This window comes from Choloepus didactylus, chromosome 3 (genome assembly GCF_015220235.1).
Source record: "Choloepus didactylus isolate mChoDid1 chromosome 3, mChoDid1.pri, whole genome shotgun sequence".
In the NCBI taxonomy this organism is placed as follows: Eukaryota; Metazoa; Chordata; class Mammalia; order Pilosa; family Megalonychidae; genus Choloepus; species Choloepus didactylus.
The window spans coordinates 108873326-108888262 of NC_051309.1; the positions used below are offsets into that span (position 1 = coordinate 108873326).

The following is a 14937-nucleotide window of genomic DNA, read 5'->3' on the forward strand; positions in this document are numbered from 1 at the left end:
AAGTTTGGGGGAAACTATTTAGGGGGAAATAATAGGTTTGGGTCACTCCACCAGGCAAAGAACAACCAGTTGAGGTGCATGCTGAGGGTAAAGAAAATATAGAGTGGTAGTGGAAGAGGGCAGTAAATAAATACCAGCTACCACCACATGACCAATTGCAGAAGAGGACTATGATTGCTGAGTATTCCTTATTTTGTTATATATTATATGGATGTATATTAAGCAATTATCTTTTTTCTTCTCTTATCATCCAACATGACATATTAATATTATTAATAGTTAACTGTACATCACAGTATTAAATTACAGGAAATCAAGAAAAGGGAACACCACCCAAGGATTTTGCATCCTCTTCTGAGGAAAGGGTTAGCATGTTTTTGGTTGTACACAGGATAGTGGTATCATGTTCGATGGAAATATGACTTTAGTATTGTCTTTATTTGGAGATTAAGTATGGTTTAAGTAGATTTGTATGGGTGCCAAGAACCATGAAGTTTAGCTTCATGCATCAACCTGGGTACACCATGGTCCTGTTATTTAATCCAATATGAAACTGGTGTTGCTGTAAAGATACTCTGTAGATGTAGTTAACACCTACAGCCAGTTTAAGTAAAGACTATCCTCAGTAATGTGGGTGGACCTCGCTCAATTGGCTGAAGGGCCTCAAGAGGAAATGTGATGTTTCTCTGAGGAAGAAATTCTGCCTCAAGACTGCATCCTCACTTCCTGTCCATGAGTTTCCAGCCTGCTAGCTTGCCCTACAGATTTTGAACTTGCAAGCCGCCACAATTGCATAAGCCAATTCCTTGAAGTAACTCACATATCTTCTGTTGGTTCTGTTTCTGTGGAGAAACCTGGCACAATTTTCTTCCCAACTATTTCATTACCATTTTATTATAAATTTTGCTGTTTGCTGAAATATTTTATTTCATTAATTTACTTTTTATTTTTTGAACAGTTTGGAAATTCAAGAAGTACAAAGACACTCACAGTGAAAAGCCTCACTCCCTTCCTGTCCCCTAGGTACATAGTTCCACTCCTTGGAGGCTACCAATGTTACCAGGTTCTTCTGGATATCCAAAGACAGTATACAATCAAATATAAACATACACACACACATATATATATATTTTTTTTTTCTTTTTACACATAAATTTGTACATAATACCATACACATTGTTCCAAAACTTGTTTTTTTTTTTTTTTTTTTAATCAGCATTGTCTAAAGTACTTCTTCATTCTTTTACCATTGGGCAAATGTAGTGATTTCTTTAGGCAGTCCCCTGTAAGGGTGATGATACAATCTCTCATCTAAATTGGGACACCTGAGAGTGAAAGCACTATTAATAATTACACATGTAACAGCAGGTATAAACTAGTATTGTCTGAAAAACCAGAATATATACTCATTTTACTTATGATGGATATTTAGCTTAATTCCAATCCTTTGCTATTATAAAGTTGACAAGAATACATTTATAAACACATAACTCTGCAAATGTCCATATGCATCAGTAAGAAACATTTCTAGAAGTGGAATGGCTGCACCAAAGGATATGTGCAATTCAAAGTTTATAGAGATTGCCAAATTGCTCTACAAAAGGGTTTAACAAATTAAACTTCAATTATCAGGGCATAAAAAGTGTCTGTTACTTATGGAATAATCCTTTCCCCAGACTTATGATGCCTTCTTTGTACCATACTAAGTCCTCATATGTACATACTAAAGTCTGTTTCTGGGCTAGTATGTGCCACTGATCTGTCTAGCTGTGTACCTAATCTAGTTTTACATTACCTTTTCAAAAATTTCTTAGCAATTTTCACCTGCTTATTTTTCCAGGTGACCACAGAATAAGTGATCTATTACACTCTTCCCAAATAGAAAATTTAATAGTAGCAGTATTTACTATGCAAAGGTTAAGTCTTCCCATTTATTTTAGTCTCCTTCCTTGATTTTCTGGGTATACAATTACTACTTGCAAATAAACATTTGGGCGCTTCATTTTTAAAAAAGTTTACTTTTGTTTCATGCATCACTATGTTGGCAAAAAATTTCTGAACACTATTAAATGATAATCCTGATAATGGAAATTAATATTTAGCTAGATATTAATGGGTATGTCTAACGCTTCACTATTAAGATACAAGTAACTATTTATAGCTCCCTACAGGTAAATTATTGTCCTTTGCACCTAATCCTTTGTAAAGGCTGTTGTTCTGGCTCAATTTAAGTGTCTCCATTCTCTATCATCTTAAAGGCAACCCCTGGTTGAAGTGAATGATGCCCATTAGAATCACGCAGTATGGGGCTCTGGTGCACGACACACAGTAGGTGCTCAATACATGCATAATGAACTGTACCAGTGACAAACTCTGATTGTCAAAGAACCTAGATAACATTCCAAAATATAAAAGGCCTATTCTAAAACTATGATACCTCTTTTCTGGAGATTCAATTAGGCTCATGAATGGGGTTTATTTTCCAACTGACAATTTATTCTAGGTAAGAGTCTTCAAACCGTATCTACAAGAAACACTCATTATTTATTCATGTGGGTTAAAGACTGAATTAACTTAACTATGTTCTTTAAAATTTTGGAAGAAAAGTCTCAAAAAAGAGAAGACCTATATACTACTCAAACTATACTCTTAAAAATACTATTTTATTTATACTTATGTATGAAAAAAATGGTTGTATTATCATGTTTACATACATACCAATATTGGAAACAGAGTTCAATAACAAATCATATCTAAATTTTATAAAGAACATGCAAATATTAAAACACTGATTGGTTATAGTCAGCAGAGTGAGGAAAAAACCCATTAGTTATAATTTGCATTTTAGGTAAAGAGCAGCACCCTCTGAGAAGAATCAAATAATTAGCAATATTCATCTATATTGAGAAATAACATATACATAGGAAAGTTAGTGATTGTACTGATTTTATTACTTTTTGCTAAGCCATGTTATCTTCCTTACATTCAATGCAAAGAAATAAAATTAAATACGAAGAAAAATATGTCCTCAGTATTATTCACATAAAAAGGGTCTGCTTCACTCTGAAGGCCTGGGAGTATTATACAACAGGGAACACGTAATGGTTCAAGTGGACTGATGTACCACTTTGATTCTGATCCACTGAAGAGAATCTTATTCATATTTGGTGACTGAACTAACTCCATGGGAGCTGAGATATATTGAACCATTTCTGTAGTGTCCCAGTTCTCTCTAAATAAGAAAAGACCCTAAACAAGGAAATATAACAATCTGTCCAGAAATTATATCTATATGCTCTTTCTTAGTGTAAGATGGAAAAGGAGCTCTTTCTTGAGTCTATGGATACAAGTATTATTGTGGTATAAAGATTGCTGGATTCATATTGTGTCTGGTATAATGAAGATAAGGTGCATGTTGAATCCACCGTCAGATTAAGAAACTTCCACAACTTGTCTCAGTTCTTCAAATAATGGAGCAAGTTCCTTTTCTAGACTGACAATTAGTCCTAAAACAAAGAGATAAAAAAAATGAGAAAGTTAGAAAAATGTTCCTGAAAAAATCTTCAACTTAAATTCCCTCTTGTCAAAAACTTATAGTTACTAAGAAGTCAATTAGTTAATTTCCTGTAACTAAAACAAAATACTGTAATTCTACATAGAGTAACCAGAAAATCCATATTCATTGAGGTTTATTTTCATCATCTATTATTGAAGTAGATGAAAAATATTTAATGTCTTAGGAGATAGAGTGAATTATATGCACTATAATTTTGTTACAGAGTTTTGAAAGGAAAATCTTAATTTATACCTTACAGTTTAAAAACCTGCATTGATTCAGAAATAATACACACAATTTTTACTAAATAAGGCACACTGTTTTTAACCTGAGCACATTTTAAGGTATTATCAAAAGATAGACAGGATGCTTCAATCTTGAGTAAAGGAATGATCAGAAATTTGTATTATTAAATTCAATAAGGCTAAGGCATAAATGGGTATTTTAAGGGGTTTTCTGACTCTAAACCCACTATTCCTTTTATATTAGACTTCTCAGTTATGGCAGTATTAAAAAAAAGTTAAAAGCTGGACTTAAGGAAATTAAAACACACCTGTGTTGGCACTGCTGCTGGCTATGAAACTCACCACCAAAGGCAAACGATTAAATTGAACCACCTAAAAATAAAATAAAATTTAAATTATATGTTGATGGTAAAAAGGCAATACAATGCAAATGAAATATCTTACTCTTTAAAGTTTTAAAATAGTCAATATGTAAGATTCTAGCCCAATATCATGGTATTACATTGTGAAATATGAAAGAGCTGGAAGTATTTCCACAAAACAGAGTCACTGATTATTCTCTTAAAAATATTAATACCACTTAGCCTGGAACCTGTTTAAGGTGGGACTGTGTTGTCTTCACCTTTTTATTTAAAGTCCAGCAGAGTGTCAATTACACAGTAGGGGCTCAATAAATACTTGATAATTAAATGGCTAAAAGCAGCATTTTCTTAGTTATTAAGCAGTTACATCTTCATGATTTTTTCTGCCTCATATGCACCACTGAAATAACAGTACAGTTTTCTTTAAATGTAGCATCAGTAACCGTCAAATTAAGGGTTAAATGTGTTAGTTATTTTTCCCTAATATCCATTAAAATACATAGTTTTAAAAAAAAATTGTCACGTGTATCATCAGTGGTACAAGAAAATCTGGGAAAGACTACTTTAAAGCAGAAGGGATTAATTTAGTCTACAGAAAATGCAGCTGGAGATCAAGAGACATATAACAATTTCTTCTATACAAACAACCTCACTAAATATACATATTTCAAACCAAATGGAAGAATTAGCAACAATAACAAATTTAAATAACTTATCATTTGATTTTCAAGGGGAAAATTTTATGTTACAATAACAAAAAACTGTATTGGTTAAGAATTCACAGCTGTTTAGCCAAGGGCACCATCTACTGGAGGTAACCATGACCTGACTTACCCGTTTTAGAATAACCTATTCTTTGTTATTAATTCTTAACTACTTTTCTGCATTATTTCCTGGTGCAAAATATGAAGAAAATTACTACAGGTTAACAATCAATTTGAAGGCTAAGAATTTAAAATCCTGTCCCCTCAAAAACTAAAATTTAGAATTAGAACACAAGTTATTTTATATACAAGACATAACAATAATGAGTGAAATCAGGAAACCATTCAATAGTTACGAACTTACCTGGTAGGTGTTATAGTAACAGATAATACTTTTGTTTTTTGAAAGTCCAAGTTTGCTCCCTTGGTCTGTTGCAAGGGCAAAAGTAGATAAGAAACCAGGTCTTAAAGCATGCTCTGGAGCATTATCATTGGCCACTGGGAAAATAAAAGATTTAAATAAAAATTATACAGAGGGTATGGTAGGTACAAGATTTACATATTTTTTCATAACCATAAAAACTCAAGCAGAAAGGTTATGTTTCACACATTTTTCAGTCACAAGCAAACATGACATTTGCATGTAAGTGTTCAGTTTTACCTTTAATAACAGGTACACCATCTCTATCTGACACAACAATAGCATGGAGCCCTTCAACACTGAAAGAAAAAATAGTTAAAATATAATAAAACATTCCATTTTCTCAAAATACCTACCTCAAAAGTAGTAATGGTAATTTTCAAGTATAATCTGAAAAACCATAGGAACTCACTGATATTCTAAACTCCTATGATGTCTGCCAAAACTCTTCCAGAAATGGAATGAATGTGTATTATCAAGATGCTTACAATCTTTACAAATTTATAGTCTGTCAATGAAGATTTAAAACATAGCTGGTTCTCTATTAAACTCGCTAATGTATTCCATGGTTTACAAAAGTATGAAAGGCTATAGTGATGGCTATAGTGACCAAAAAGAAGAGAGACAATTTTCTTTCTCTCATTCATTCCAATAAAGTCCCCAGTATTTGTGGTACTTACTTCTTGTCATACTATGATAAGTAAATATAGACATAGTTGCTGCCTTCACAAAGCTTACACTATAAAAGGAGAGCAGATATCAATCAAATAATCTCTCACTAAAAATATAAAATGCACCTGACACAGTGCCATTGAGAGGTCTGTGGAGATGGGATATGAGAATCTATAAAAGAGAGGGCTGATGTAGACAGGTGGCTCAGAAGGATTTCCCCTGGAAGTGATTTTTTAGCTGCAATGTGATGGTACTAAGTGAGAAGAGGACGAAAGATCATTTTAGTCCAAAGGAACAAAGCAGAAAGAATAAAGGTCATTCAGCAATCCTCCCAGCCATGTCTACCTAAGAAACAGTAAACAAGTAGTTAAGGACATAGCTTTGAAGTTACAAAGACCTGGTTCCAGTCCAGCCTGTGCTTACTATTTATGCTATACTTTAGGCCAATTACAAAAACTTCTCTAAGCCTCAGTTTAACAATCTGAAAATGGGATAACTCTACTTATCTTATTTGGCTTTTGTGAAATTTAAATAAAATAATGTATGTAAAGTATAGGACTGGTATACTGCTAACATTCAAAAATTATTATTATTAATTAACATCAAAGGTGTCATCTGTGCACACTGACAATGACATAATTTATCACTGCAGTTTAGATATTAGTGAGAATCCCTGTGAAATGAACAGTTAAGAAATATATACTCTAAGCACAAAAATAAGGTGTCAAAAATCTTAATGGGGAAATATCTCCAAACTCTCAACATTTACACAAAACTGATAGCCCTATAACTATCCTGTAGTAACTGTAAACTGCAATTCAGAAATATGTTCAGTGTTCTTGTGATGGCCCAGAATTAACCAATACTTGTGTTAGTCTTAATGTTTTAACTTAGGAATGTGTAACATTCATATCAACCTAATTTTAAGATACAGAAATTAAATAAAAAAAAATCCCACTGTCAAAAATTATAAAGTCAGAGAGGTATTATTAGCGTTTAAGGGGAGAATTATTATAAACAAAATCATTTATCTTCCTCACATTAAAAATACAAATGATAAAATTTGTATAAATATTTACTATTAGCATTCAAACTTGAAATAAGCTATGAATTAAACCACACTCTACAAGATCAGTACATAAACAAATATATTCTTCTAAGTTAAAAACCAGGGTATATAAAAACATAACCTACAGATATGTGCACATGCGCAAATCATTTTGTGCCAAGTAATAAATGCCAATGTCACTTGAAATAAGACTGGAAACTTAACTGTCCATTAACAGGACAACTTAAATAAACTACAATACATACATACAATGGAATACTCTGCAGCCAAAAAAAGAATGAATAAGCTTTTTAGGTTTTGGAAGGACTGATCTCAAAGTTACATGGCTAAGTGAAAAAAAAATACACACTTATGAACATTGTGCACAAGAAGAAATTTGTGTAACAAATGTGTAGGCATGGGTGTATACGCATGTGTGTAAATATGTTTTCTTATACATATGTCTGCTTGTATGTGCATAAAATATCTCTGAAGGTAAATTGAGTGCTTCTGAGAGGGCAACTGTGTGTCTGGGGGGCAGGAATGGAAAGTTTCTCACTCTATGTCCATTGGTAAATTTATGGAACTTTATTCAAAATGCAAGCAAATTAAAAAGAGGAACGTTTAGAAAAAATTGTGCTATCATTGGTAGCTTAATTTTTCTCATTTCCATGGTAATTAAACTAAATGTCAACTAATGTATCAAAACACAAGGTAGAAATAAAAGGATTTTCTTTTTAATAGATTTCAAGTTCATGGAGATAGAAGTCCAAGAAAGCAGAACATTTTTTCATGTACCTAGTATCCATTTAAGGAAATCAGGTCACAGATATAAAAGGTGTTTCCAACTCTACACATGTTGGACAGAGTAATATGAATAGGTTTTACTAGTAATTGAAAATAACTGGTGCATTAATAGATATACTAATTTTTTAGAAGGAATAAATTAAACTTTATAAAATATTCTGGAGAAATCGAAAACTTAAGCTTACTAAAACAACTATTTTTATTCCAAAAACGAATGCTTTGTCAGCATCAAAAACATCACACTTAGCTGTAGTTATACAATGATAAAATATTTGGCTATTTTAAAAGAAAAAGTTATAGTTATTAAAGCCCGAGACTGCTTTGGATCACAACCAGATTTTAAAATACAAATTACAAGAATGATATTTAACAGAGAATTCAAACGCACAAAAACACACATTTCATTAATATCTCTAGTTGGCTGATTTGGTTGCTGAGAGGCATCACAGCAAAACAGTAAGAAACAGAGGTGGATTCACAGCTCTGAAGCCAGGCTGCCTGCATCCAAATTCCTTAACTTTATATCCAACTAGCAACAAATTTCAGAGACAGTTCACAACACTGAGGATAAAATATTGGAGGCTGATCCAAACTCAAAAGAATATGATGATTGACCAAGGCATAGAAAAGGTTCTGGCTCCTTATCTTAATGAACAAGATAAAGCATATATTCTACTACTTTACAAGTTATCACATTATTTGCTCATTCTTTTAGCTACTGCAGATGCAGTAAGCCTGCTTTTAAGAAATGGTCATGAATATGAATCAAACTGGCCTCAGTCATGAAAAAAAAAAAAAAAGATGGTACTAACCTCTTTCCTTCATTACAGAAAGATTTTCATTATGTTTTTATATATATCTTTTACTGAATTTATCTCTTGGATCAGTATTATCAGCTAATTTTTTCCCATTGAAAGATAAAAGTTGTCAGAATTCAAAGAAGAACCTAGCACTTACTTTTCAATTGACTTTTTTTTTTTTTTTTGGTCAACATTAGAGCTACTCAGTAATATAAGTAATACATTTGGGATCATTCTCAACTCTTACATATAAGTAGCGTCATCATATCCAGTGTCACACACTGTGATTTTCAGAGAGTGGCTGGTTGTTAAAGTGAAACTCTCACTGTCAGAAACAATTTTGTTACACATGATCGCTGACTTTGTAATTCTAGTCATTTATTGCTTTATTTTATTAGATTTTATTAGATCTCCAAGTGAACAATCAGTATCTTACAGATGGCTTTACACCATAAGAACACTGAATGCAATGCTACTGTTGTTTCTTTAAGAGTCAAAATAGGATATTAAATCTCTTAAGAGTTTGATGCTTATGCTCTACCAGTGTGGTGTTTCCCTCATTTTAGCACCCTTTCAATATGCTACAACTCCAAGAAGGATAACTACAGACAGTTCTTATTTTGCACAGTTCTGATAAGGACATATTTTAGTTACGACAGTTTAGTAAAATAATACTACTTTCCTAATAACACAAAGCATATTATATTAACTAAATAACTGTAAAGTACAAACTTCACTGCTAACTCTTCAGTCCACAAGTTACTACATAAAGAACTACATAAGTAACAAGCTGCACGTCACGACGAATGACCAATCATGGCACATCTTTCTAATTCTGTGGGTGACTGGTCATTGTATATCTGTTATTCAGGCACAGAAAGCAAAGCACATAGTTTTGATGCCTCCTTTTCTATCAATGATAAACCACATTTCATTTTACAAATATGGAAAACTGAAAGAAAGAGGCCAATAAAGATCAAATACAGGAAAGAAATGAAAAGTATAATGCTGGAAGTGAAATTCATATTGAACATGTAAACAGAGTGTTGGAAGAAACAACTAACTGAGAATGTTGACACCTGCTGTTGGAGAGACTCGAGAGGTGTACTCAGAGGACTTAGTGAAGGCAAAGGTATTGACATAAATAAGGAAAATGGTTATGATGAAAAGGATGAAGATGTCCCAGAAGAAATGATGCTGGCAAAAAACATCAGATTAAATGAAACCTCAGAGATACTTCACAACATTGAAAGCACTAAAGATAAAATGTTGGAAGCTGATTCAAACTTAGAAAGAAGCATGACAATTTGCCGAGGCAGAGAAAAGATGCTTGCTCCTTATCTTAAGGACAAGAAGAAGGTAGTAAACACTGTTCAACTACTCTTGGTAAGTTTTTAACAAAGAAATAAAACACTTTAATTCCCAATGTTTCTGATGTTTTAAATTAGTATACTAAACAAATATAAGTTTTAGTATTTTTTTTATTCCCCTAAATATTTATAATTGACAGTAAGTATTTTTAAATGGACAAGAAATTTTAAAGGTCATGAAACAAATATAATTTTTTCCAACTGATAACTAAAGTCATTTTGCACAGTTTCAGCTTGCACTGTCATTTTTACAGCCCCACATTAACATGCAAAACTAGGTCTGCCTGCATTGCTAACCATTAGGTTGAAAACAAATTGGCAGCTTGTCTTTGTAGTTTGCCAGTAGTAGGAAAGAGTAAAAATGAATTTAAGAATACATTAAAACCAATGGTAACAATTATTTCATTTAATACCTCAACAGTGTTTTCTTTCTGATATAGAAGAAAAATGTGGATAAATCAAATCCAGAAAATAATATCATTAATTTCCAGTGGTTTGTTATCAGAGTTGATAAAGGCACAAGCCAATAACAAACCACAACAAACAATTTCAGCAAAAATCCAAATGAGTTTTTTCTACCTACAGGAATAAACTGACACTTAAAATCTTTTTAACTTCAAACAGATTTAGGGGATAAGAAATAAAAAAGAATCTCAAACATATTCTCTATCTTACCTTAAAGATTATTCAATCAATTTGGAATCACCTCATTTTGGAATGTGACAATGGATGTCTCAAGTCATAGTCTTCTTCCTAACTCCCTCAACTCAGGAATTCTGAGTTACTTGTAAATGAACATGGGTAAAAAGGAAAGCTGCACATGTCATAGAAGGCATCATTTGTATAAGGAGAACTCAGCTAAACTGACAAAGTCCTTGAATCAATAAAAATATCTAAAAGGAAGTCTGCCGGCCTTAAAAAGAGCCTAATTTATAAAAGTGTGTATCAAATGAGTTGTGTGCAAGCAAAAGAAAGTCTCGTGATTTTTCAAGTATAAACTTGTCTTCGTCGCGCATTCTCAGGTTATACAGATTCAGCAAGTAAGTCTTAAAAGCAATATTAAAAATTAAGGCAAGTTCTTAGGTTTTTTTCTACCTCTCTTAAAATTACTGTTAACTACCTCAAAGTAAATCCAGGAAAATACAATCACAGTATGTTTGAAAGAACCCTAATGTGTCAAGGAATCTGAGTTCTAGCCCTCTAGTATCTATTAGCTGTTTAGCCTTAGACAAGTCACATAACTTCTCTAGGCCTCATATTACTTATCTACAAAGTCATTTGTCAACATCATTTGTGCTGCCTAGGGTAACTGTTACTTATTTGAAAGTGCTAATAGCATAATATATTTATAATGGTACCAGTCTAAAATAAGTAGAAATGAAATACTACATCAAATTAACATGTTATGCAGAACTTATTCAATAAGAAATTAATATATTTTTACCTTGGTAATTTTTTATACAGGAACCGTTTTAGGTCCTAAAAGAGAATATAAAAAATCATATTATAGTAACATGACTTCTACTGGTTCTCTAGAAACCAGCCTATCCACAATTCAAGGACCTTAAGTCACTATTCATAACCTTTCTTGGTTGGATTTTATCTTTCTCTTTTTGATTTTGAGACTTACTAGTTGCGTGACTTGGAGCAAAATTAACTATCCTTTTTGTCGAAGTCTCAGTTTCATTATAGGTAGGGATAATCACAGAACCTACTTCATAATTGTTATTATTGAAAAGGTGCACTTAAAGTGATTAGTAAATCTGGAAATGAGAAACACAACTACCTTGTGAAAAATTAGATTATACGTCTCATACTATTTTATACCATTACTATTGTTGTGTCCACTTAAGAATATATAATAAATGTCTTTTCATGTTCATAGAGAGATTTTCTAATCTCACTTTTAATGACTCTGGGAAAGTTGATTAAGTTCTCTGAAAACTCAGTTTCCTCACATGATTAAAGATAAATGACAACATACGTCAAGTGTTTAGCATGGAACATAGCTAGGACTAAGGAAATAGAAGACTATTTTATTTTGTCTCATTATACTCTCTCACCTGGGGAATTTCATCAATAATCCAGGTATCAATTATGACCTCTACATAAATGAATCAGTCTCCTACTATTTTCCAAACTTTAATGTTCATTTTATTGTATGCTATCACCACTAGCTTACCTGCTCTCATCTTGAAAACACACACACACACACAAACTGAATTCACCACGCTCCCCCTGAAATCCAGATTTCCCCATTTTCTCTTATTGTTTCCACTAATGGCACTAACAATCTCCTGGTTATTCAGATTTGAAACCAAGGGAAATATGTAACTCTAACCTCACTTCTGCCACTTTTTAGTCACTTGTCAAGTCGAATTTTAAAAATTGATCTCTTCCTCTCCTTTTCCACTGACACTACAGTTCAGGTTCTTTTATTAATTATGACTTGCACTAGCCTCCCAACAGATATCCTGGTCTCCTATTTCTTTCAACCACATAGTTTTATACCAAGCTAATCATATTATTTTCCTTTGCTAAAACCTTTACTGCAGTGGTTCCAAACCTTGGCTACGGATAACTTGGGGAGCTTTAAAATATACTGACGCCTGAGTTGGAGTGCTCCCCAAATGATTCCCTATGCGGTCAAGGTTGAGACCCAATGTTTGAATGGCTCTTTACTGTTTACTGAATTATTAAAAATTCTTTAGACATTCAAAGCACTCTACAACATAGGGTCTAGCTCTAATTTTACAGTCCTGCCTTCCACCACTTCCTTCCGCATATATATACTCAACTCCAGCTAAACTGGATCACTCACAGTTCCTCTACACACACCTCTCCCTTTCCTATCTCCCTGACTTTGCTTATGTTATTCATTCAAATAGATATATCCTCTTCTCAATCCCACTTTTCAAAAAGATTCCTTTTATTATTTAGAGCTAATTTCAACCACCAAATACTCCAAATAGGTGCTCCTGGCAGACACAAACCAGACATAATCCCTCTCTCCCTCCTCTGAATTTTCACACAATCACATATGCACATTCACAACCACTTCCCAACTCTATTTTATCAACAGTAAAAACCTTTACGAGAGGAATCACACACCGACCTTGCCACAGAAACCCTTGCAAGGCAGACGCTCAACAGATATGATTTGCTTATGCCTTATGAATAGATAAGGTCTCAAAAATTAATAGACGATACCCCACAAAGGGGTGCTAAAGGCATAAAAACCTAAAAAGAAAAATCAGATGTGTATTAATTTAGAATGTTCAGAGCACAGACTCTGAACCCAGACTACCTGGGTTACTTAATAGCTGTGCAACCTGGAGCAGATTATTCCATATTTCTGTGCCTGAGAATTCTCATCTTAAGACAGGGATAATAATAGTGCCTACCTCATAAAAGTTGTTGTAAGACTTAAATGAATTAGTATAAATTCAACGTTTAAAGGAATACCCAGCATGTATGTAAGCAAGATAACAGGACAAAAAACATAAAATATTAGTAGTTTATGCCAGCTCTTTCCAGTAACGAGTACAATTAAGTACACTAAACTTAGAATTTGGGTTTTATTGCTGTGCTAAGAGATAGCTTAGAAATCGTCTCAAATGTTTATAATGAACCTAGCGAGACATTATACCACTTACTGGAAAAAAGAATTCAGAGCACATGTCCTACTGACCACATATTGATGGGAAAGGTAGCAGACCATCATTTAGAAATTTAAATGGTAAATATTTAGAGCCTTTTTTATGTCCACAAAATTGGGAAATGGGAATAATACAATTTTCTCACCCTCAAGCACCTTAGTCTCTCTCCTCCACTTCTAGGTAAAAACTCAAGACCCCTCAAATTCATTTTAGTCGCCTACTCCAGATCCTAGGGAAAATAATTAACGGGGGGTGGGGAGACTTAAAACAAACAAACAAAAATTTCTACTTGGTAAGCTCTACCTCTCCCCGCTCAGTAGCCTCCTCCAATCTCCCCACCATGTGTGAGGGTGACACTCACATCCGCCATGATGAACCCCTTTCTCCCGCAGGATCAATCTCCACGCCTGAAAGAGAAACCCCTGGTGACTCTCACCTCAAGGCTTCCTCAGTTCCCCCAGCCCCAGCCAAATAAACAGGGTCACCCCTCGTCAAGGACAGGCCAGACTCGATGGATTTGCGGCTCGGAACGGCTAAGCCGAAAGGAATCGGAGCACTCCGAGACCCAGGCGGGTAGGCGGGATGAGTTACCTCAGCCCACTCCACCCCAAGGGTCTAAGCCCAAAGAGGAGGGAAAGGGGCGTACTCTCCTCCTCTTCCATCTCATCCCTCGCGCCACCTCCGGGCCCAGGCCTCCAGACAGCGCAAACGGGCACTAGTTACCTGGATTTCTGTTCCGGAACCTGTTCGGGTTCTCCCAGCTGTCACTTCAGGAACTGCTCCAAAGGTTCCTCTAAAAGCCGCGGTCACATGATTCGTGACCTCGCCAATTCTCCAGGAAGCACTTTCCACGCCTCCGACACCGGGTGACACAGGATTTCCGGGCAGGGCCGCGGAAACTACAAACGCACCACCCCACACTGCGCCCCGCCCCGCCCCGCCCCTCCCCCACCCCATTCCGAAAGGCTGTCAGCTGTTCTCGCGCCAGTGCGCGGCGCCTTGGGTCAAAGGGAGTTCTCGAGCTGAAGGAGAGACCATTCTTACGAGATCGCAGTGACCTAAAGTCCCAGGAAATGCATGCAAGGTTTTTGCAAGAAGACATTTTTATGCAGGGAGACGGTGCATGAATTTCATTAGTTTTTCAGGGTCTGTTACCTTAAAAAGCTGTACTTACAGATGAAGTTTGAGGGTAAAGCGTCACAAGCTGGTATAGGTTATTAGAAGTTATTAGAAGCTCAGGTTCATAGGGTTCGGAACCCAAATTCCTAGGTTTTTTGGCTTTCCCATGGGAGT

At 34.5% G+C, this 14937-nt stretch overlaps 1 protein-coding gene across 2 annotated transcripts; it reads right to left on the reverse strand.

The window, feature by feature from the left end:
* Nucleotides 1–1172: 1172 nt before the first annotated feature.
* Nucleotides 1173–14503, reverse strand: LAMTOR3 (late endosomal/lysosomal adaptor, MAPK and MTOR activator 3). Of its 2 annotated transcripts, none has more exons than XM_037830325.1 (7): nt 14368–14503; nt 13948–14051; nt 11430–11464; nt 5529–5587; nt 5232–5365; nt 4110–4173; nt 1173–3506 (listed from the first exon to the last, which is right to left on the reverse strand). In XM_037830325.1, the coding sequence occupies exons 2-7, from the start codon at nt 13984–13986 to the stop codon at nt 3433–3435; spliced, it is 405 nt and encodes a 134-aa protein (XP_037686253.1). In that variant the 5' UTR covers nt 13987–14051; nt 14368–14503; the 3' UTR covers nt 1173–3432. The 2 variants fall into 2 exon arrangements, with proteins under 2 accessions (XP_037686253.1, XP_037686254.1); XM_037830326.1 differs by having other exon boundaries at nt 14006–14051; nt 14368–14493.
* Nucleotides 14504–14937: the final 434 nt, after the last annotated feature.

Excerpts from the sequence above, each read along its gene's own strand:
- LAMTOR3 (XM_037830325.1), bottom strand. The coding sequence starts at position 13,986 with ATGGTGGGGAGATTGGAGGAGGCTACTGAGCGGGGAGAG. Across the intron at positions 5,588-11,429 it reads CTGTATAAAAAATTACCAAG|TGTTGAAGGGCTCCATGCTA; the intron begins GTAAAAATATAT and ends TTTTTCTTTCAG. Across the intron at positions 3,507-4,109 it reads CAGCAGCAGTGCCAACACAG|GACTAATTGTCAGTCTAGAA; the intron begins GTGTGTTTTAAT and ends TCTTTGTTTTAG.